Source organism: Amphibalanus amphitrite, unplaced genomic scaffold (genome assembly GCF_019059575.1).
Source record: "Amphibalanus amphitrite isolate SeventyFive unplaced genomic scaffold, NRLGWU_Aamphi_draft 000070F_arrow, whole genome shotgun sequence".
In the NCBI taxonomy this organism is placed as follows: domain Eukaryota; kingdom Metazoa; phylum Arthropoda; class Thecostraca; order Balanomorpha; family Balanidae; genus Amphibalanus; species Amphibalanus amphitrite.
This window is the reverse complement of record NW_024881566.1, coordinates 893,341-913,266: the sequence shown is the minus strand read 5'-3', so window position 1 is coordinate 913,266 and position 19,926 is coordinate 893,341. Positions and strand designations below refer to the sequence as shown.

At 52.8% G+C, this 19,926-nt stretch overlaps 3 protein-coding genes across 4 annotated transcripts in view; 1 reads left to right on the top strand and 2 right to left on the bottom strand.

The window, feature by feature from the left end:
* LOC122379076 (dynein regulatory complex protein 11-like) overlaps positions 1-9,669 on the top strand; it is a 40,467-nt gene extending 30,798 nt beyond the window's left edge. For both annotated transcript variants that reach the window (XM_043361000.1, XM_043361001.1), the window contains exons 16-17: positions 6,111-6,205; positions 9,136-9,669. In XM_043361000.1, the coding sequence (XP_043216935.1) occupies positions 6,111-6,205; positions 9,136-9,259 (219 nt within the window). In that variant the 3' untranslated portion in view covers positions 9,260-9,669. The remainder of the gene's footprint in view (positions 1-6,110; positions 6,206-9,135) is intronic.
* Positions 9,670-10,536: 867 nt separating this feature from the next.
* On the bottom strand, positions 10,537-13,556 carry LOC122379041 (39S ribosomal protein L55, mitochondrial-like). Its single transcript, XM_043360907.1, has 3 exons — positions 13,551-13,556; positions 10,997-11,194; positions 10,537-10,680 (listed from the first exon to the last, which is right to left on the bottom strand). The coding sequence occupies exons 1-3, from the start codon at positions 13,554-13,556 to the stop codon at positions 10,537-10,539; spliced, it is 348 nt and encodes a 115-aa protein (XP_043216842.1).
* LOC122379075 (transmembrane protein 222-like) lies at positions 12,805-19,403 on the bottom strand. Its single transcript, XM_043360999.1, has 2 exons — positions 19,185-19,403; positions 12,805-14,564 (listed from the first exon to the last, which is right to left on the bottom strand). The coding sequence occupies exon 2, from the start codon at positions 14,524-14,526 to the stop codon at positions 14,002-14,004; it is 525 nt and encodes a 174-aa protein (XP_043216934.1). The 5' UTR covers positions 14,527-14,564; positions 19,185-19,403; the 3' UTR covers positions 12,805-14,001.
* Between the last annotated feature and the right edge of the window lie 523 nt (positions 19,404-19,926).

Sequence of the window (19,926 nt, the reverse complement as noted above, 5' to 3'; positions counted from 1 at the left end):
AATTATCCGCAGCTTTTGCTGTATGTCCTGAAATATACCGTTCATAGGCTCTGGGAAGCGATCCGTTAGATATTCGCAAAAAGATCGAGGTAATTGCAATATTAGATGCACGTTTAATGGAATCCATTAGCAGAAGCGTTTGCCGGGCTCCGGGAGCTCATTATAGCGGCCTGTTTACACACCGATCTACTCGCTGCATTATTGCTGCGGTGCTGAGCCGGCCTGGCTGCTCTAAGCCCATTCAATTAGGGTTTTAATTGCGTGGCCCGGTCGGCTGACAGAACTCGGATGGGCGTAATGTGCAGTACGGCAGCTCGGTGTAGATGTGTGGGTGGTGCCGGCCGTAGGATCTGATCGGCACGGTATGCGCAAAACTGAACGCTGTCCGCCCCGGTGCGGCGCGGGGGCGGACGGCACGAGAGTGACAGGCCCGGATAGCCCTCCTATAGAGCCGTCACAAACGCTGACAGCGCGTGATGGAGCTGTCACAAATGGACTGCCATCTGACAGGTGCTCGAGACAAGCTGTCATGTGACAGAGGTGTGACGGATGAGAACGACCTGTCATCTGACAGAACTGTCACATGCGGAAATGAGCTGCCATCTGGTGGGTATGCGTCTGATTCCTGTCATCGTGAAGGCATTCATTCATGTGACAGTTCAGTGAAACACTAAACCAAAAATGAATTAACTAACCAACCCATGACTAATAAAACGGCGCTGTACCGAGCCGGTCCGAGCCGGCGCAGGTGGGGCGTCCCCGGGGTGCGACACGCGGTCCCAAATGTCAGTGCGCTGCCGCGTTGAACTCCAAATGTCAGCCGGCACAGCGGCGCGCGCGAACGACCCGTGCTCGCCGCCCGCAGCGCCGGCCGCGTGATAAATTAGTCGTCAGGTGACGAGCATCGATTGTCGAGTGAGGTCGGATCCCCGGAGCGCTGTCCTCCTTTCGACTGAGTTCCTCGAGGTGCTGTAGGGTTCATCGAGACGCTATAAAGCTCCTCAGGAAACTGTTCCTAGCTCCTGTGGCGCTGTAAGGCTCCTCGACACACTGTTCCGGCTCCTCGGTTCGTTGCTTCCTAGCTCATCGGGCGTCGTCACTCGTCCTGTATCCCAGCTTTTCATGGGCCGGGGCGCTGCTCATCCCGTTTCTCAGAACAGCGGCCGATACTTTCCCAGGCCCAGTCTGGCTGAGCAATGAGCACGGTCCCATTGATCGAGGTAGGTGGACCGGCAGTGAAACTCACGAAGGGTAACAGCAACGGTCGAAAATGCCCTCAGCTACTGAGATAAAATCGTTAAACGAGTAATGCTATTTTCTGGAGCCGTAACGGGCTGTCTTGTGCTGCTTAACTATGCATGTCCAATAGCGCATGTGTCGTCAATCAGCATTCAAGAGGACGGGGAGAATTAGCGATTCCGCCTCCGCGTGTGACTAATTCAGACGGGCGAGTGACGCATGGAGAACGGACGGGAATAGTGAGCAGCTTGTGCGGCATGGGCCGATTTCTGTACTCGGTTGTGTCCGGGCCAGTAGAGAGGGCGTATTTGGAAGATGGGTGTTGAACTGAATGAGAGACGGGGGCAACAAGTGTGTGTGTAAGAAAGACAGTTGTAATTTGGAACACACAAAACAGTTCTAAATTAGAGAAAAAAACCCTAGGCATGTGTCACACAGCTCGCGTGTTTGCATCGCCGTGAAATATCAGAAAGAAAGCCAACAAATTAGAATCTAGAGCCGCCGCTGTTCGAGACTTAACTACCCTCCATATTCAGGCGGCATACGTCTGATATGGTTATTAGAAGAGTCAGCACGTTACATGGGCACCTACATCAAGTCGTTTTCACGACATACCTAAGCCAAAATTAATTAGGGGTGGGCGGGTCACGACCCCCTTTTCCCTGCCAGTTAGGTTTAAGTGTGTGAAGAGCGGCCCACTTCGAATTAAGGACCAACTCTTAGGGAACTACCGATTGCCTGACAATACAGTTAACTCTAAACTGACTCCTTCTTAGGGCTAACTAACCATGTCAGCTTGTCGGCCTAACTTTTAACTAGTTCACCTGTTAAAACTAGTTAAAACTAGTTCATCTAACGATCTTTAACCAGGCTCTTGCCCTGAAGAGCATTTATTCAAAACATTTACTCCGATCACATACCTAATGAGAGGAAGCCGTGGGATATTGACCTGCCCGGGCCACAGCAGATGTGGCTGGCTGGCGGCGATGGAACTTAAGGGCCCTGAAGTGCTCCGCACTCGGTAGTGTATGTACGTTTCATATCTGTATATATTTAATACAGTCTACAGGTTTGAATTTAACCACAGCCTGCAGTGCCCGTTTGGGGCTCGTGTTCTACGGCTCGGTCACATAGCTAGTCCCCAAACACATAAAAACCTATCCGCATCCCACCCAAGCAAGCTCTAGGAAGGCTGACAATACAGCTAGCTGCACTAGCACTATAGCTCACTAGCTCTACTGTGAAAAAATGTATTTAACAAGTACATGTATATTGTATGTACAACAATATGTGTGTGTCGTTTCAAACAGCGTCCCATGTATCTCCCTCGGTCCACCCACGGCAGAGAATGCCTGCTCAGCCAATCATCCTGCCCGCCCTAAGACATCTAAAAGATGAACACAATGAATAATTGCTGAGTATCCCAGCACCTATAATTTCGGCATTTCATTCATTCATTCATTCGTTTATTGACCTTGGGTATCGGGGGGGGGGGGGGGGAGAGACACAAACGCAAACATGGCACATTAAAACGATGCAAGCAAGACAGGAAAAAAAATACATTAAAAACAACCCTCAGTCCATCAATGAACTCTAGCGATTCGGCGCGGCGCAGGCTAACCGCCCGTGGGACCTCGCGAGTCGGAACCATCTCGACTCCGGGCCTAGATATTTGTAAGCAACATATAACGCGCAATCGGTAATCGATGAGTACAGACGAAACGTTCGGCAAACGGCGGACACTACATGAAGGCTCTAAGGACGTCGTAACAGAGTTTCGGGGCATTAACATTCGTGTACATTGATAGAACGTCGGGGAGGGAATCGGCCTCGTTAAAGCTTGAGACGTTGCGTGTCAGCCTACATTGTCGTATGACATGATCCTCATCCTGTACGAACGGACCACACGAGCATAGGCGTAGGTCTCTCGGCGTGTGAGACCATCTCCCCGTCTCGACCCGGAGGCGGTGTGAGCCCAGCCTGAGGCGAGAGAAAGCCAGCCGGTGTGGTTCGAATGTGTGCGAGTGTGAAGACGTTTTTGTTTGGTAGATAATTTGCGCATCTAGTGAGGGATTTATCGATTTGTACGCGACTGCTCTGGAGTTTGTCGCACCCCTGATGCGCGCCTTCACCTCGGATAGAGCGGCCACGGGTGAGCTCAGGTGCGGGGAGCCCAGAAGCTTCTCAATATACTGGCCCATGGGGCAGGCATGCACGCGCGCGAGCTCGATGGCCTTCTGCACAGGGCTACCCTCAAAGTGTGTGCTGGCTTGGAGCTTCATCAGAAAGTTTCGCTGCATCTGGCCTACCCTAGCAGAGAGAGGTGGGATGCCGGTCTCGACATAAATCAGATCGCATGCATAGGCATAGCGCATGCATATGATTGACGACATGAAGTAGGCCAGAAATGCGCTGGGTTAATTAATGCCAACAATATGTCGAAATTCACCGCCCTTTAGTATAGCTCGAAGGGTATTTAATCGTGGCTCACAGTCATCATTTTAAATTGGGCTCATTCGGGGCTTCATCGTCCGAAATAATTTGCACCATTGCCATAACAGAATTGGGTGATTTCTGGAACTAGCTCTCTTTTTCTAATGTGAGCAGTCTTCCAAAACAAACGTTCATCGGTTATGGCCTCATCTGGGGGCCGGCCGGGACGGACAAATCGTCCGTTCCTTTTAGTAATGACCGCAATGTGGCCGCCCCGGTGGAGGGGCCCGCCGTTGGCGGTCCAGACCTCTCTGTTGCGGTCAACGGGGCGTTTCCGCTCCGGCCGTTACTCGCCTTGGCTTCACCAGTCTGTGGGCACGGGCACCGCGGAACGGAGCACGGCACGGTCTGACGGTCACGGACCACCCGTGACTCGGTGGAACAGGGACCGCGCCCCTGCTGGTCAGCGGGGTCAGCGACGGCCACTGCAGGGTGACCTCTGCCAGCGAGCGGTTCAGGAGCAGCACACCGGTCACTGATGCCTCCTGGTTAATCGATCGTTGGCTTGACCTCACGAGCTGTGGTTCAGAACGCTCACGATACTTCTGTGATCCGTGACCACCGATGCTTCCGGCGTATTTCTTCTTGTTTTCGCCCACCCGACATGTCTGAATTCTGTGTTTGAGCTAGAACCTTGCTCATGAGTTCTTCCGCTTTTCTGAGTTTTCCATTTCTCTTCTTTTCACCTAGCTATTTCCTTTTCCATTAGGTCCTATTTCATACAAAAATTGTGAGTACATTTCCTTTTCAAACAATATCTCTTACTCGCACGACTGTCTCCCGTTCCTATGCTTCCACCTCCACTTTTCCTCGAACTCCCGGTATTTCCTCACGCCGCTCATCTGTCCCCCTCTACCGTACCCGGTGACTGTCTCTGGAGACCGCCGCCGATGTCAGGTTATCATCACTGCCCTGCCGAGAGGTGTTGCCGTGCCCCCCCCCCCGCCCCCGTCCTGAGCGGTCGCTGCGGACGGGCGGGGGCGGGGACGGGTCCTTAACACTGCCGAAAGGTGTGCCGCCCCCGTCTTCTCCCTGAGCGGTTGCGTCGGACGAGCGGAGGCGGGGGCGGGTCATCACTAGTCTACTACACTGCCGAGAGGTGTGCCGCCTCCGCCCCCGCCCGGAGCGGGCGGGTCGGGTCATCACTGGCTGCCGAGAGATGTGCCGCCCCAGCCCTGAACTTTTCTCAGGACGGGCGGGGGCGGTTCATCGCTACTACCGCTGCCGAGCGGTGTGCCGCCCCCGCCCCCAGAACGGACGGGGGGGGGGGGGGCGGCACGTGTCTGTCGACAGAGGCCAATACTGTCCGATGGGAGTGCGGGGTAACGAGACAGGTGGCAGCCGAACAGAGCCATACAGTATGGATGGGACTGGGGTGGGCTGGGACGGCCTCTCGGCGCAGCCTGGTCGTGACAGGCCGCGGTTGTGCGGGAGAAAAGGAGACGTGGACTGGTCTAGGTGATGTGTGTATGTGTGTGTGGGTGCATGGGTGATGTAGTGTGTGCGTGTGCTGAAAACAGACACGACCTGTCTCACAACGGTCTACCGAGACCAGGCCGTGCTGTGGCTTACAAATGAACCGTCACTCAGCTCTCACCACATGCAAATCACACACGCGATATTCGGTCTCCGTCCCTATTGTTCTCTGAATGAGCGTCGCAGTTTGCGCAGCCCGGCAATAAATGTCGGGCTGTGTATTCTGAGACCCGCCGCTCCCGATTCAAAGAAGTCAGTTCACTTTGACTGAGTACCGATTGCGTCAGTTCTACTCGAAGCCCTATGGCACACCACGCTCGGAATAACGGCCCGTGTCAGGGCAAACTTTGCCGTTTGGTGAGCAGGATTTCGATTCTGTTCTGCCTACTACCGTTTGATTGGAAAAGAATAAGGACTGAGATCGAGGCACTTAATAATCTGATGAAACACGGGATATTTCAAAGTTCCTCGCATAATAAGCATGGAGGTCGTAGCAGTTATCAGCACCGTGATAATGTTATGTCTTGTGCTTCTTCCGTTCTATTTGATTATCTTAACTCTCTTCTTTAAGTTTTTCTGTATGTTCGCTGTTTTTTAATAGTTTTCCTCTTCATACTTTTGACTTTTCTACTTTTCTATTTATTGGTTTGTCTGACATCTCTCTCCTCCCCTTACTCTTCCTATCTCCCAGCCTACATCACTTCCTCTCCCTCGTTCTCCCCTCCCTCCCTCCCTCTTCCTATCTCGTATCTGCTGCGCCGGCGGATTATGTTACGTGCTCGGTTTCCTGGAGCTCACCACTCCCTCCTCCACGAGGGTCTCATCCCCTCCCCACCGCAGATCTGATTGACGCCCCTCTGGTGATGTTGGTGATGGTGATGTTGGTGATGTTGCCTCTGCAGGTGGTCACAGAGAAGCGGATCGTGAAGCTGCGGAAGCGGCCGCTGAAGACGACAGAGTTCGTCCCAGTGCTGGCCAATCTGCAGCCGGTGATGAGGTAAGACGAACGGCGCATACGCCGGGATGAAGCGGCGGGGCGGTGTGCTGAGTTGACCGTTGTCCGTCCGTCTCCGGAGCTGGGTATAGACTATAGACTGGGCGGACCCATGCAGTCCATGGCTGAATGGACTGTCCCCATGACGCCCTCATGTGGTGCCGTGTCTCTGTTTTGCTTCATGTTTCGTAAGACATTATAAAGTTATTCTCTCGTGATCTTTTCTCCTTATTTTTCTCCCGCTCCTTCCCTCCCTCCCTCCTTGTCGCTTCGTTGGCAGGTATTTTCCAATTTACCACTCAGTTCTTTTTTACCGGTACCACAAGATGTTGTTAGTCTACTGCAAGCATCTTGTTACCTCGTTAAATTTCCGGAGAAAGCGGAAAGTCAATCGACTTGGTTTCCTGAAGTTTGTGTCGGGTAATAAGGTGTAAAAGTTTTCCTATTAATCTTGTCCCCGCTCCAGGGCGGGCGCAACAATACGGTGAGCCTATACTCACTCTCGGGTACTGGAGCGATGGAGTCCGTACTGAAATATCTGTCGTAGGCATCGGGTGAAATCCGGCATTTCATGAAATGCCTAGGCATTTCATGGAATGCCGGCAAAAACTGAAATCTTCGTAGAAATACGGGCGTTACAGCGAATGCCTGAAAATTTTAGGCATTTCATGAAATGCCAGGCGGAGGCCAGGCACTCCCTGAAATATGGTCAAAATTAACTGAGTACACTCGTTGCCTAGGCATTACATGGATTGCCCAAAAGACGAACGGCACTCTCTGTAACAAAACTTTTCGTACGCGGACGGTTGTGTGCATATACACGCCGGCGGGCGGGAGGGGGAGGGACGTTATCGTATTGGTGTGAAATGGGCTAACACTACGAGATATTTCACGGATCGTCTCGTCTGCTATCGGGCCGACATCGGGCCGACGTCGGTATCTCGGCATTCATCTCGGCTGGATGTTGGTACACCGCCAGCTGCCGACATCATCTCTATTCTTCCTTCGTCAATTTTGTATGCTTTTTCTCGAGGCTAGCGTGTGTTTTTTTACTTATGTTAGGTACTGCTGGCAAAAAAAAGATGAATTAATACAGTAGATGACACCAAAACGTTGACCTGAAACATCTAACTTTTTCAAATGGAGAAACTTAAGATCCGGCCGACATCCGGCCGATATCGGCCCGACGCCCAGCCGACGTCGGCCCGGTCCCCAACCGACGTCAGGCCTACCCAAGCCGACGTCGGCCCGACGACCAGCCGACGGCGGCCCGACCCCCAGCCGACAAGAGCCCGACCCATCCAGCCGACGTCAGCCCGACCTCCAGCCAGCATCGGCCCGTCACCCAGCCGACGTCGGGCCGACGATCAGCCGACGTGCACCCGTCGTCTTGCCGACGTCGGCCCGACGCCTAGCCGACGCCCAGCCGACGCCGGCCCTACCCCCAACCGACGTCAGGCCATGCCGAGCTGACGTCGGCCTAACGACCAGCCGACGACCACCCGACCCCCAGCCGACGTCGGCCCGACCCCTAGCCAACGTCGGCCCGATACCCAGCCGACGTCGGGACGATGATCGGCCGACGTGCGCCCGTCGCCTCGCTTATGTCGGCCCGACGCCTAGCCGACGTCGACCCGACGCCCAGCCGACGACGGCCCTATCCCCAACTGACGTCGGCCCGACCTCGAGCCAGCATCGGCCCGACATCCAGCCGACGTCGGGCCGACGATCAGCCGACGTGCACCCGTCGTCTCTATGGATACGAAAAAAGCGCGGGAAACCACATAGCTGCGGTAATCGTTTCAGAAAGTGCCGGCCCGTCAGTCGGGCATTTCATGTAATGCCTAGGCAACGAGTGTACTCAATTGGTTTTGACCATATTTCAGGGAGTGCCTGGCCTCCGCCTGGCACTTCATGAAAAGCCTAAAATTTTCAGGCATTCGCTGTAACGCCCGTATTTCTACGAAGATTTCAGTTTTTGCCGGCATTCCATGTATTGCCTAGACATTTCATGAAATGCCGGATTTCACCCGATGCCTACGACATATCCACTTCTGAGATATTAATTGCTAGGGATTCTTACGCCTTCGGTGGGAGGGAACCGCCTCTCCCTGAGAGTTGGGCACTGACCTGGCGGTCGGTCGGACGGGGCGGGAGAACCGCCTCCCCTCTCTCAGGGCTCGGTCCCGCGTCTGACCCCTGACCGGGCGGACGGGTCGGAGGGAGGTCGTAAACTGACCAGCCACGGTCGGCGGTGCTCCCCGGGCGCTCGTAAGGGCCGGCGCCGGCACCATCACTGGCCCGCCGCGGTGGACGGCGAACGTGATAACGACACTGCGGCCACCGCCGGCACAGCGGCCAGCGCACGGCACCGATACGGCTCGCCCCGCCGAACCCATCGAACTTACCGTCTGCCGGTCAGCCGACGCTGCGCTGAGGCCTCGACGCTGGTCACTGATTCCCCACGAACTCATTGAACCCGCCTCTGCCGGTCCGCCAGCACAACGCTCAGGCCCCGACACTGCTTGGCAAGGTGTCTACTGTCTACCCCGCTGAACCCATCGAACTCACGGTCACCCCTGCCGGTTCCCTAACACTGCGCTTAGGCCCCGACACTGGGCAGTCCGTCCCCGCCAAACCCTGCCAAATGCGGTCCATCGAACTCACCCCCTGCCGGTTACCGACGGTACAAGCCTATCTTGTCAGGTCCTACCGGCCGCCAATGATGGATGGTTCATTGTTGGTCCGATGGGAGCGTCGACGCATTATACACCCGCCAGCCAAGTCACCGGTGCCACGACCTTGGGCTGTTACATAAGTGCTGGTCCATGGACTTTGGAGTGGCCGCCTGAACTGGGGCGAGTTAATCTCGGATGTGTTTTGTACTACGTATGTAGCCCATCTCTGATTGAGTGCGTCAACTCCATTCGCAGGGAGCAGCAGGAGATGTACTACACCTGGCTCACCAAGACGCCGCTCGGGAAGAAGAGGGCAAAGATGCTGGAGGCTGAAGCAGAGGAGGCCAATAAGGCTAGCGCCGGCAAAAAGAAAAAGTAGAGGAGGCCCGAGCAACGGGGACTCAATACAGACACGATGGGATCTCGACAGTAGATAGAACCAGTGTTTGAACTTTGAATACGATGTTAACGGGACCAAAGCACACAGATCTCATAGTGTCAAGCAACTAGTCTAGTCCTATTTATATTTGTTTGTTCATTTTTCTACAAATTATGACCGATGTCCCTGCCTGTGTTATGTGCCGTCCTCACGGTGATTTGTTTTATGACTCGTCAATTGCCGGCACCAATCATCACACGTGAAATTTACTTATTCGTTCCGCCCCCTGTCCGAGTATGGTGATGTTCGGGTATATTTACCAGTTCGCTGATACCATTGATCAGGGGATCTGGACTCCATTAATTAGCACTGATGGCATGTTCGACTAATAAAAGTATCGACCAAACGAACTGAACACCCCTCTGTGTTTGCACTCCGATCAAATTAGTGTCACGCTAGTGTGAGTCTGACTGTCCTAGTCATCGATGGGCTCGGACTGGATTACTGCAATGTTGGGACGGCAGAAACTGGCAAAGTCAGGTCCAGACGGATGTCCAATAGGTTCGGACCGACGGACTGGATTACCGTACTGCTGCGAAGGCACACACACTAGCAGGGTAGGGGGCAGCTCTGGGAAAATGACGTCTCCGATGGGCTCATACTGGATTACTCGGCTGCTGGGGCGGCACACTGACAGGGGCAGCTCCAGGTACAGAACGGGTCTCCGATCGACTTCACTAATCCCAGCTCGTCACTAATTAGTTCTTCAGAGTTCATACTGACGTACTGACTACCAGAATCCTCACGATGCTAAAAAAAAATCGGCTTACAAACGAGCATGTATTACACCATTCATAAACATTCCTATCCAGTTGCATGTCTCGTCATAGTTCGGTTATGAAACAGCTAAATCACTCGCTACTCAGCGCATCACTCTTCAGTTCCACTCGGTTCAAACCTTTCATAGACACAACTATCGCTAGCAACCCGTCCCACAGTCTGCTCTTTTCGCGTACCGTCAGGTTCGCACCATTCTCAGTCAACTGATACCATGACTACGCGTCATCCGCTGACAACGTCTTTACTGACTGGCATCGGCGACTGTCCCAGCATGCCTCCCTGACTACTTTTTACGCCTGTACAGAGCCAAAGAGCGCCTCGCGGCCCAGCGTTTGCTGAACTTCTGATACTGTCTGGCGTCGAAGGGATGTCTGTCGGTCTCAGCGTTTCCAGAACTTCTGATACTAACGGGTTGAAGAAGCGTCCGTCCATCCATCTCAGCGTTTCCAGAACTTCTGATACTTTTTGACGTCGAACGAGTCCTCGACCTCCTGTTCAATGACCACCTTCTGCTTGGGCTTCCGTCTCTGGAGTCGCACCAGTCGCTCCTCCTCAGAGAGCGTGCTGAGGTCGAGCGGCAGCTGGGGAGCGGGGAGCAAGGTCAGACAAGCCGACCGGCACCGGCAGCGGGGGTCTGCACTAAATTAATGTCATAATTGATAAAATTACCTGCCAGTAGGTAAACATACCTATTGCATAAACTCTGGTAAAACGCCACTGTGAAATATACCCATCTTTCTTTAGACTCCGCCTGTCACACACTTTCTTCGCCCCATCCTCCCACTCACCTTTGATTTTGCGCTGCTCGTGGTAGCGCACGGTGATGGCGATGGCTCCTTACCTTTATGATTTTCCTGGGTTCGTGGTAGCACAGTGGTAGCAGTGGTAGTTCCTTACCTTGATGATTTTCCGCGGCTCGTGGTAGCGCGCGGTGATGGTGGCCCCGTCGGACAGTACCACCGTCGTTGGGTAGAGCTGAGGGTGGCGCAGCCGGTGTACGCGACACACCACGGCACGGTTACAGTTGAGCAGACGCTGGCCGGTGACCAGCACTGACGCCGAGCGCAGCAGGGGCGCGCCCGCTGCGGACAGCATCTGAAACGGCCGGCCGGTGACTGAGCGGGACAAGTAGGGACGACCTGTCGCCGCGGCCGGTCACGTCTCAAGTATCAAAGGTACGCACAAATAATTGGAGTATCCATTGCGAGACGTTGAAAGGCAGTTGCAATAAATTCGAGTAGCTGCGAACGCGTCCAAGATTACCCGGACTCGGCCGCCGCGCTTGCGGGCGCCGCCGTGGCTTAGGAGCTGTGCGGCACAGCATAGCATCCAGGCGCCGACTGCTAACGCCATCTAGTGACAAGATCGTTAACTCCAAGCAGCCGTTCGGTAAAGACGCCTCGCAACTACGCGGCCTATATTCGCGACATTGCAACTGGAGCCCATCCAGTTTTGTTTTCGTTTTAATTATGGTGCTCAATATCAAAATCACCGTCAGACTTGTCGTGAGACACATCGAGCTAAAATTGGCAATATTTGCTAACGCGAATGGCTGTGGCGGCCTCTGCCGAGGCCGAAGGGGGAAGGGCAAACGCCGACATTGACGAATGTTAGTCCAGTTCCTACAGCGCACTCCCATTGCCGTTATGGTGAATTGGAGTCTCAAAGTAGGGTATGCTCTTACTAAAGCCCGTCCGCGATGCCTACTACGTAGGATATTCAATGGTAAGATATTCAATGCAATTATTCAGTGCCAATTTCATGTTAATCGCTCGTACCCATTTCAGGTCAGGTCCATTGCCGTTTTTCATTTGAGGTCAATTCGACAATAATTCAAAGAAGACGCATCTGAATTTAAAAATGGAAACGAATATCCGTTCGGTTTACGATGACAAATGCCTTGGTAAATACGCAGGTGCAATTTACTGGATACCAGCGGTATCATGAAAGTCGGATAAATAACGCTGTCAAATCTCGAGGGAGCCGAACTGTTCAGCATTCGCGGAGTCAAACTGGACCTACCCCAATAAAGATCCCAGTCGCCAGTGTGCCTTCATCAAACGAGCTTGCCAGCCTGTAACTTCTCGTGCCGTCTCATAAAATGTAAATGAAGGTGAAATAGCTACTCGCCTGGTGGTGGCAGGGCAGTTATTTTTACTCAGGTGTGACAGTTGACAAGGACGAAGGGAACACGGTGTGTTCCATACTATGAGTCAAGATAAGGGCTGTTGCGTCGAATCGTTTGAACGTGATAAATATCATCACTTTCGCACCAACTCGAGTGGGGTGGGGTGCACCGGTCCGAGTGTGACGGATGGGTTGTTCTGACTGCTGGCTGAACATTTGTCTTGCTACCGCCTACCGGCAGTTATAAGCAAACCAAAGGCGAATCAGGCGTGCTTTTTCGAAAAATTTGATATGTAGAGGTCGCGTTGTATAACCTTTGGAGGTCGCGTGTATAATGATTTGGATGAGACATTGATTGTTAAGTTCTTTATTTTGTACATACGCTTAATTCATTGGCGATGGAATGTACTCGAACTAACTGGACCGGCGGTAAAGATTAGATAAATCGGTACCAACCAAAATGAACTATTTGATCTAGTCCAAGCCCGCTCCTCTTTTACTCTTCCTACTAACATGTTAGGAGCGCACCGCAACAGCCGCTCTCCTTTGAAGTCGAGCCAGGCACTCGAAACAATAAATACATAACGGCTGTATTCCCCAGCTCACACGCCGAATGCATAACGGCTGTATTCCCAGCTCACACCGCAAAATTGGACCAGTCCGCAGGTCGGCGGGCCGCCGCAGCCCGTATGAATAATGGAAACAGCAGCATGGCGGCCGACCGGCGAGCCAGATCAGGCCGGTTCGGGCGGTATTCGATTCTCATCCCGCGGGCCACGGCACAATAGTCGGCAGACTTCCCGGATGACGGATCGGTGCTGGGTCGTCCGACCCACCGGCGCGGCGGTGGACACAGGGGTGAAGGTCGCAACCCGTGTCTCCCTGTCTGTCGCTCACGCTGGTTAGACTCGCGCCGGGCCGGGCCGTGTGTTAGCTGCAGTGTTGATGAACAGGTGCGGCGCCGGGCGGGCCGAGTCACGCACACAAGGCCGGGTACCGGCGGGCGGTGCACGGTTACCAGCCGGTCAATACAGGACGGCTCCTCGGCTCCTGTCCCACCCCGGCCGCCTGTGGGCTACCGGCCCGGCCCCCGTCCCCAGAGACCGCAGGGCGACTCCAGCGCGCGCTACCCAGTCGCAGCCGCCCCCAACTTGGGGAGAAAGTTGTCCCATCCAAAGGTCGTGCTTTCTGTGGTCTGCTGCCGCCAGGTAGCCGGGCTCGAGGCTGGAAAGCCAGCACCAACTTCCAACTATCGACGGCGTAGTGAAGCAATAAGGGTGGAATAAGGCCGGAAACTCGTTCGGAATACTCGAATCGAACTCACCAGCATTGATGATAAAACAGCGCGAGGAATAAACTAGAGGGAGACTAGGCCAGTATTAAAGCGAAACAAGCAACAAGCTGCACCATAACATCATAACATAGAGGCGCATTGTGAAATAACGAGGCCCTGGGCGGATTCCAAGGCTATTCGTGACCTTTCAGCAAAACGTGCACATGAAATTGTGGATACCTACATGAGATGACAATGCACAGCACGGACACAAACAACTGCCGAGTATCTCGAGTCTGACTCACAGGCATTCACTGTTTAGGACCAGCTGTCGTCTCAGTCTGCGGGCAGTTAATCACTGGTGCTGCCGCGTCCACTGACCAGTCTTTCACTGTCATGGCCCAAAGACGGCGTGCCAGCCTGTTGTTCACACATATCTCAGTGATATTGCCTCAGTTTACGCGTTGTGACACCGCGTATAATCGCACATCCTTTCCGTCCTTCAGAGGACGTGCGTCACCCAGAGGAACACAAGCACGGCTCCGGTCAGCATGAAGAACGGCACCCACGTCTTCAGGAAGCCGCAGAAGCCCGTAAAGCGGCCCTTGACCAGCATCAGCGCCGCCAGCTTCACCATATTCCACGAGATGCTGCCGTCGTAGGCCATCAGGTTGAGCGCGCGCGCCGTGTGTGAGTGGCAGTTGTCACAGAACAGGTTGTGCATTCGGTGTGAGTAGACCTCGGAGGCCTCGGCGACGGCGCGGTCCCAGCCGGACACCCCGCCGGCGGCGCGCTGCGGGTCCAGCCGCCAGTAGCGCGTCGGCTTCCCGAACGCCATGTCGTCCTCGCCGACAAAGTAGGGGCCGGCGAAGTCGCGGATGACGCCAGACGACATGGCGATGCCCATGTGGCCGATGAAGGGGAAGAGCCAGGTGAGTACCGGGATGGGCGTCCAGACCACGCAGAATGGGTACCGCTGCCGGTCTCGGTCAATGTCCGACTTGGCGTCCGACTCCATACAGTTCATGGCGGCGGCGGCGGCGGCGGCGGCGGCGTACCACGGTCCTGCCGGCGAAACGGGGCGACGTTAGGCCGGGCCGGCCGAGCTGAGGGGAGGACAGGACGCCACACCGCCGCCGCCGCCCTGGTCCGGGCTCTACAAAACGCCCGTGAGGAAGAAAATGAGCCCAATATATGTAGTTAACGATATTCCATGTCCGACTGGTGAACAATTATTGTCTGTCGCCCCTAGTATTCACAGTACTGGTGTCGCGAAGTCACTGCACAACAAATATCCCTGCGCCATATAATCCAGGTGGTCAACCGCAGAAATCCCGTCAGGAGTAGTCTGAAACAGGGAGCAGGTGCCGCTTCCCTGCCATCCGAACCGTCACAACGATTCTCTGACGGCGTGTGGCAGGGGCCGGCCGCCCGGCGCCCCTGTGACTGGCACCGCCGTCCGCCCGGCGGCCACTGGACGCGTGTCAGCGCGACCCCCACGCGACGGTCACCGCCCGGAAGCAGGTCAGCCCAATCAGCGGGCGACACGCGCTCATCGACCGGGCTCAGACATGATTGACCGGCAAATGGGGCGTAAAGGCCCTCACCCGGCCGGCCCGGCACATGTCGCCCCTGATGGGCACGGCTATCGAGCCACCGAGCTTCCGATACCGGCGACCGGCAGCCGTCCGCGCCGGCAAATTGGGCCGAAATCGAAACACCGAAAACGCGAGATGAGTCCCATTTTTCGGAATGGAGCATGCATCTTCGAATCTCCTCTGAAATGGTTACCATTTGACAGTATGTTTTATGTCTGCCTCCGGTGCAATGCTATCCATTTTCATCTGAGAGCCTGAATATCTCCAGGGTAAAAGCCCGACACTCCTAAAACATGTTTAATAAATCCATTTTCCACTCGCCATTTCCTCGCGTCCCAGCGGAGCTGGGGCTCGGCAAACAGCGTAGTAAGGTGCTGATCCGAGCAAATGCCATTCGAGACAGCCGAACACTCGGACGGAGCCAGCGGCATCAGTTCGGCGGCAACCATCGATAGCTCCGGTGCAAAATCGACTGGGCAGAGCGGAGCCGCGGCGACAGAGTCTCCCCAGAGGCGGTACCGAACCCGCTCGAGCCGGCTGACCAGCCGCCGCGGCGGTCCATCCCTCCGCGCGGCGGCCGCTCCGTCCGGCCGCTGGCAGGTAGTCCGTCTCCCAGCGCGGCCGCCTGCACCGGTGCCCGTGCGTCGGAGCATTTACGGCCGTCCAGCGCGCCCGAGACAGATCGGTCGTCCCTTCCGACAGGGCGGCCGCTCCGGCTGAGAAACGCAGCGGCCGAGCGCTACCGCCGCGCCGGCCGGAGAGGCAGGTATGAGGTCGGAGGGGAAGAGGAGGGGTGAGAGACGAGCAGTGGATCTCGAGCACGAACATCCGACGGGCGACCAACGACCGGCGCCGAGCTGAGAGCATGGACGCCCGATAATCACGCTCAGGAATTGCCACTCCAGCCGGACCATCTTGTTACACACGTATGAGCACAGAAAAAAATGTTCGTGTTCGAGAGACCTTCGAAGAAAGAGTGACACGCGTTCGCGATGCATTTTATTACATCTTTCCTTAGAGATACGAGTGCACTGAACGATGTTAGATTGAAGATTCCGAAGTGTTTCCTCACAAGCAGCGCGTTGGATATTGCGATGCTGTATGCACGTTAGCAGTGCGCCAGAGCGAATGCCGCGCAGATACGGTCCCAGGTGCTAGGTGCCGGCGCCGGCGTGCATTATATTTGGTTCGTTAGCACCACACGCGCATGCAGTCGGCGCCGGAGCTCCGTTAATAAAGCCCGATCGGGACCCGGAGCGGCGCGGTCGCCTGTTTTTGCAGCTGCTGGGGGGCACCCCGGCCGCCTCCACGATCCCGGATAGACGGAAAGCCGGGCGACGCTAACTTAATTAGGTCGCATCAGGCATACTGAGCAGGCAGGCGGGCGCGGCGGCTGTTTTTGAGCGGCGAGCACACGCGCTAACGCACTCCACCTCGTGACGCCTTCCTTCTGACGTACGGCAATTAAAAACTGGGGCACGTACCAGCTGCTTCAGATGCGCAGCACCGACATGTAGCCAAATCTATCCCGCGAGAGCTGCGAACAAATTGCAGCCCATACACCACGGCCCGGCGCCATGACGGCGGCCGCAGGTCGTCCATTCGGAACCACCCAGTGCTGCGCGTCTCTACACGTAACGCCTCCACACGGGCGCTTGCGTCTTCAATCACTCCGCTGCCGAGCGACCACGTACTAGGCAACTGGTAAGTACTTCGAATGCTTTCGGATTCATTCGTCGTCGTTTCGTCCTCCAGCTAAGCAGCATTCAGACATACCAAGTCCGCAGACGATCAAACCAACAGTGAGATAAATTTTCCAGCAGCATCTGACAGTAACAAGCCTTCCACCAGCGTCCAGCAAGTAATGGAGCAACTGAATAGTCAAGAGCAGCCCTTCCAGGGGCTATACTGATTACTGAAGACGCTGCATGCTGAATAGGTACTGCATGCTGAATTGGGAGAAAAAAAGCAGTTGTATGACGCGATTACATCAGCATATCAATATAAGACACATGGCAGATCGTGTGTCCTAACATCTTGTGATGAATACTGAATAAGTGATCAGCAAATAGGATTGACAGCCTACAGATTGACCTGATCTGCAGAGCTAAATGTTCCATTACATACATTACATACTTATTTCTTTTTTTGTACATAAAAAAAGAAATAAGAATCATGTGATGTTTAAAAGCTAGCCAAGGTCAACTTTGCTTCAAATAAAAGGCACTATAAATTTGAACTTTATTTTTGAAGGTGTCAATGGGAACTGGCAACTGGGTCATATTCAATCATCCTGGAACTGGAGAAAAAAAACACTAGATAACTGGAGAAAAAAACTAGGATTGCAAAGCACAGAGGGAAATAGTTGTATCATGTCACTTGACAATCATGTCAAGACAATAAGGCTTACCTAATCTAGCATTACTTCTTACCATAATGGAAAAGCAAAGCATTGAATCCTGCACTTTCAGCATTACTAGGAATGGAGACAGCTGTGAGCAGCCACCATCTGCTCTTGTGAACTGTAATGAGCATTGTTCAACCAATCAGCATTTTAGATATCAGCACCTGAGGGCCCGACAGTGAAAAATCACTTGTGCAGCAAATTTTTGAGGATAAGATGAGTGGTTTGTATGGCATATCCAAGTACAATGTGGTCTAGCTGGTGCCTGTGCTTTTTATGTTTTGCAAAATAATGAAGCAGTGCAAACTGCATACCAAAAATAGCTTCCCTTTCCTTGGTATCTTCATTTGATTCAAAATTAAAATTGATAAAATATCATATCATTGCTAAAGGCACTAGGAAATAGAAAATGTTGCCATAGCAAGAAATGTCACTGGTATTGCTGCCTATAACTTGTTTGCAAGAATGTTCTCTCTGAGGCTAGTTTTACCAACAGAAAAGGTTGAAGGCTTCCAGTATTTTTACTTCTGAAAGCCTTCTACAATTCAAATCAATCATGTCAAGAAATGACATTTGGTTTCAAAACATCAGTTAGGCTGGCAGATATCTTAATGTAAGCATGTTTTTGCATGGCCCCTGAAATTTTGGGGTGACAAGCTAAAAAGTAACTGAAGTCAGTGATTTCTTGTTTGAAATATAGGCCTCTGGCTTGTGCTGTTTCATTGTCATGTACTGAATTGGCAGTGGCATGGCAAGAAGCAACAGTTAACATAAAATTGTCTAAACCTGAGCACGAGTCCAGCACCAGTCAGTCCAGTCAGTCCAGAAAACACTTCTTTAATATAAGTAGTCAAGTATAATAGGTGCCTTTTTGGATGCTAGTCAAGCAGCAGCTGCTCAACCCAACTCTACAACCCGTTTGATGCAGAATTGAAAGATATGTGATCAAATGACTAATGAGGCAAATTTCATCATTCAAGCTCCACATCAGGGACGACGGTGAAAACAGGGCGCCTGGGGCGATTTGATCAAGGTTAGTTAAATTTACACGTGACGTTTGGGATATAGAAGGCCCATGGAGCGGGAGAAGTTCCAAATGTCACGTGACTAATATGCCCTCCGGCACCCTGTTTTCACCGGCGTCCCACATCAGTATAATTTTGATTTTTTCAAGACTGTTATTATAACAAACAAAAAACTACAGACACCCACAACTTTGTTCATCACAAATTTAGGAACCAAGGAAAATGAAGTGTTCCATTTTTCAGTTTTGGGTTGTAAATCACATTTACATTCCAAAAACATTTTCATTCCAAAATCAGAAGAAAAAATTTGCATTATTTTATCTTTGAATATGATTATGCATTCAAAGAACCAGGCTAATTAATATGACTAGTTGATGCATCCACAATCCACATCCTTTTCTTCCACATGCCGTCAATATCCTGGCATGAAATCCTGCTTTATCAATCAGCATCAAAATGACATCAATGTTTCAGGACATCAAATAGTGTAAGAATGTGCATTTTTTCTTGTTAAAAAAATATTGCGGACCTAAAGTAAATATTTACCGGACTTCCCGACATTGTTTCTTTATCAACACACCTAACAAAATCCAAATTTACAACACTGATAAGAAGGCATAGCACGACACAAAACACAGCGCCTTTTCAGCTTGCTTACCTCGAGACAAGTTGACACTATGATGAATTTTTCGGTGAGCCAAAATTGATAAGATTTAACACAAATTACAGTAATTCCGCTATAAATAACTCAGTATATAAACTACCGCCTGATGCGATGCGATGCGATGGTTTTCGGAGGTTTAGCCTTTGTATCGGCACCTCCTTATGAAACGATTCCAGGACAAATCTTCGTATGGCATTTCTTCGTCGCGCAATTCTTCGTCCGCATTTCTTCGTCCGCAAATCTTCGTCGGCGCATTTATTCGTGTCGCATAACTTCGTCTCGCATTTCTTCGTAAGCGCAAATAATCGTAGCGCATTTTTTCGTATCCGCATTTCTTCGTACGCGCATTTCTTCGTCAAGCATTTTTTCGTCCACGCATTTCTTCGTCTACGCAAATCTTCGTCCGCATTTCTTCGTCCACGCAAATCTTCGTCTGCGCATATCTTCGTCCGCAAATCTTCGTCCCCGCAAATCTTCGTCCGCAAATCTTCGTCCGCATTTTTTCGTCCACGCATTTCTTCGTCTACGCAAATCTTCGTCCGCATTTCTTCGTCCCGGCAAATCTTCGTCCGCAAATCTTCGTCCGCAAATCTTCGTCCGCAAAACTTCGTCCGCAAATCTTCGTCCGCATTTTTCGTCCACGCATTTCTTCGTCCACGCAAATCTTCGTCCGCAAATCTTTGTCTGCGCATATTTTCGTCCGCAAACCTTTGTCTCCGCTATCTTCGTCTCCGCA